This window comes from Lagopus leucura, unplaced genomic scaffold, assembly GCF_019238085.1.
Source record: "Lagopus leucura isolate 7727_CA_CO unplaced genomic scaffold, USGS_WTPT01 33956-0_obj-0_obj, whole genome shotgun sequence".
NCBI classification, from domain to species: Eukaryota; Metazoa; Chordata; class Aves; order Galliformes; family Phasianidae; genus Lagopus; species Lagopus leucura.
This window is the reverse complement of record NW_024968624.1, coordinates 87-3,002: the sequence shown is the minus strand read 5'-3', so window position 1 is coordinate 3,002 and position 2,916 is coordinate 87. Positions and strand designations below refer to the sequence as shown.

At 62.3% G+C, this 2,916-nt stretch overlaps 1 protein-coding gene across 1 annotated transcript; it reads left to right on the top strand.

The window, feature by feature from the left end:
* The first annotated feature begins 597 nt into the window (after nucleotides 1–597).
* Nucleotides 598–2,685, top strand: LOC122193749 (bolA-like protein 2). The gene is made up of 2 exons (XM_042894619.1): nucleotides 598–1,892; nucleotides 2,560–2,685. The coding sequence occupies exons 1-2, from the start codon at nucleotides 1,821–1,823 to the stop codon at nucleotides 2,659–2,661; spliced, it is 174 nt and encodes a 57-aa protein (XP_042750553.1). The 5' UTR covers nucleotides 598–1,820; the 3' UTR covers nucleotides 2,662–2,685.
* Nucleotides 2,686–2,916: the final 231 nt, after the last annotated feature.

Here is a 2,916-nt window from a genome sequence, read left to right as displayed (position 1 = left end):
CGCCCCATAGAACCCCACAGCCCCCCATAGCGCCCTATGGCGCCCCACAGCCCCACTCACCCCAGTAGAGATGGGGCCGCAGACGGGGCTGGAGCCGTTCTGTGGGGCGGGGGGCAGCTGGGGGGACAAAGAGGGGGCGGGGCCTCAGCGCGAGGGCGGGGCCAAACCGGGAGGGAGGCGGGGCTTCGCCACAGAAACGTAATCGACACGGGGGGGGCGGGGCTTCTGCCGGTGGGCGGGGCCTCATAACGGGGCAGAGCGGATGAGGGGGCGTGGTCATGGCGGGGCGGGGCCAAACCAGGAAGCGGATGAAAGAAGGGGGCGGGGTCGGGAAGGAGGCGGGGTCGAATGCGGAGGCGCGGCCAGGAAGTGGGGGCGTGGCCTCGATCTGGGGCGAGAAGGGGCGGGGTCAGAAAAAGGGGCGTGGTCAAAGCCGTGCGGGGGCCAATAGGAGGCAGGGCCAACGTTGGGGGCGGGGCCAAAGAGAGGGGAGAAAGGAGGCGGGGCCAGCAAAGGGTGGAGCCAAAGGGGGCGGAGCCAATCGGGGGAGGGGGGGCCGGAAAAGGGGGCAGGACCAAAACGGGGTAAAAAGGGGGCGGAGCCTCACCTGATTGGGCCGCAGGATGTCGTGGGCGGCGCTCAGCATCACCACGTAAGGGAAGTTATTGCACAGCCCCAAAAGCCTGAGGCACCGGTTATGGGGCGCCCCATCAGTGCCCGACCCACGGATCCGTGGGGCGCCCCATAGATCTGCGCTTCCCACTCACCAAAAGGCGGCGCCGTTGCGGCAGTTCTCCATGCGGGATGGGGAGGGCGGCTCCTCGTCTGTGGGGCAGAAATGGGGTCTGTGGGGCCCTAAAGGGCGCTATGGGGCTCCGCGGGGTCCCTTTGGGGTCTCTGCAGGTTTCTATGGGGTCTCTGTGGGTCCCTATGGGGCGCCGCTCACCGCCTCCATCGCTTTCCGCCATCGCTGCCGGCTGCGGGGAGAGTCACGTGACCGACGCACCACGTGATCGCCGGAACGCTGCGCATGCGCCGTTCAAACCGTTTTCGGTCATCTCACTGACGGCGAACTTCCGCCTCGCTACCCACAATGCCACGCGCTGCCACGGAAATGGAGAATACGGAAAGCCCCGCCTTTTACGCTGCTCACATCCGGTGCCTCGCTAACGGTGCGCATTTGCCTCACTACCCAAAGTGCCTCGCGCTTAAACGGAAATGGATCGCCCGTAAGTCGCCGCCATTGTTGGTCCTTCCCCGTTGCCTCGCTAAAGATGGTTATTCGCCTCTTTACGCACAATCCCCCGCGCCCAAAACGGAAACGTCTCGCCCGCAAGTTTCCGCCATTTCCGGCCTGTTCTCAATGCCTCAATGGCAGGGTTCTATTTTGCCTCGTTACCCACAATCCCCGAAGCGGAACCGGAAACTTTTTGCCCGGAAATTTCATTCACTTCCCCTCCTGCCTCTGTTGCCTCGCTAAAGATGCACTTCCGCCTCCTTACCCACAATCCGCCGCTCTAAAACGGAAATGGATCTGGCGGAAGTTTTTACTATTTCCGGTCCTGTTCCCTTGCCCCGCTAATGATGCATTTCCGCCTCGTTACCCACAATTTCCCGCGCTGAAACGGAATTGCGTCGCCCGGAAGTTTCCTCCATTTCCGGTCCTGTCCCCGTTGCCTCTCTAAGAAAATTATTCCGCCTCGTTAACCACAACCCCTCCGCGTACTCCCGGAAACGACCGTACCGGAAGTACCCGCCTTTTTCGCCACCGATCCCAGCTCCGATTGGCCGAGCTGTCCCGGGTGGGCGGAAGCGGCGCCATGGCGGATCCGGAGCTGAGCGCCGAGGTGCTGCGGGAGCGGCTGAGGAAGGAGCTGGGAGCCGAGCACGTGGTCAGCGCCCTGCGATCCTCAGCGGGGCTTTTGGGGTCCCTGTGGGGTTCTTTGGGGGGTCCTTGTGGGGTCTTGATGGGGTCCTTGTGGGTTTAAGGGGGTTTTTATGGGGTTGTGGGATCTGCACGTGGAGTTACGGCGTTTTTATGGGGTCACTGGGGTTGTGGGTCCGGATATGGGGTTACGGGGTCCTTATGGGGCCGTTATGGGTTTTATGGGGTTATGGGGTCCTTATGGTGTCCTTACGGGGCCCTTATGGGGCTTACGACCTTATGGGGTTCTTATGGGGTCCTTATGGGGCTGCTATGGGGCTTACGACGTTATGGGGTCCTTATGGGGCTTACGACGTTATGGGGTTCTTATGGGGTCTTTATGGGGCCGTTCTGGGTTTTATGGGGTTGTGGGGTCCTTGCAGGGTTTTATGGGGTCCTTATGAGGTCCTTATGGGGCTGCTGTGGGGTCGTGGGTCCAGATATGGGGTTATGGGTCTGGTTATGGGGTTGCGATTGAGTTTGGTGTGGGGTGTTACGGGATCCTGAGCAGAGGGATGTGGGGTTTTTGGGGTGTAGGGTCACGGGCGGTTATGGGGGGTTATGGGGTCGCTGTGGGGTGGCTATGGGGCAGCCATGGGGCGGCTATGGGGCGCTGCTCTCACTGTGCCCCACAGGAAGTCGAGGACACGACGGCATCGCGCTGCGCCAGCAGCTTCCGGGTTCTGGTGGTGGCGGCGGCGTTCAGAGGAATGGGGCTCCTGCAGAGGCACCGGTAGGGGGCGCCCCATAGAAACCCCATAGAGACCATAGGGATCCCCTAGAGACCCCATAGGGACCCCATAGGGCCCCATAGAGACCCCATAGAGCCCCATAGAGACCCCATAGGCACTCCATAGAGACTCCATAGTCCCGCCCCCAAAACCCCCAAGGCCCACATTGACCTCACAGCCCCCTACCCCAAAACCCCCCCCAGCCCCATAGACTCCCAGACCCCACATCACCCCTGCAGCCCCATAGCCCCCCTTCACACC

Bases quoted from the DNA above. Each gene is read 5' to 3' on its own strand.
- LOC122193749 (XM_042894619.1), top strand. From the start codon at position 1,821: ATGGCGGATCCGGAGCTGAGCGCCGAGGTGCTGCGGGAGCGGCTGAGG. The intron at 1,893-2,559 runs GTCAGCGCCCTG...TGTGCCCCACAG, and splicing joins AGCTGGGAGCCGAGCACGTG to GAAGTCGAGGACACGACGGC.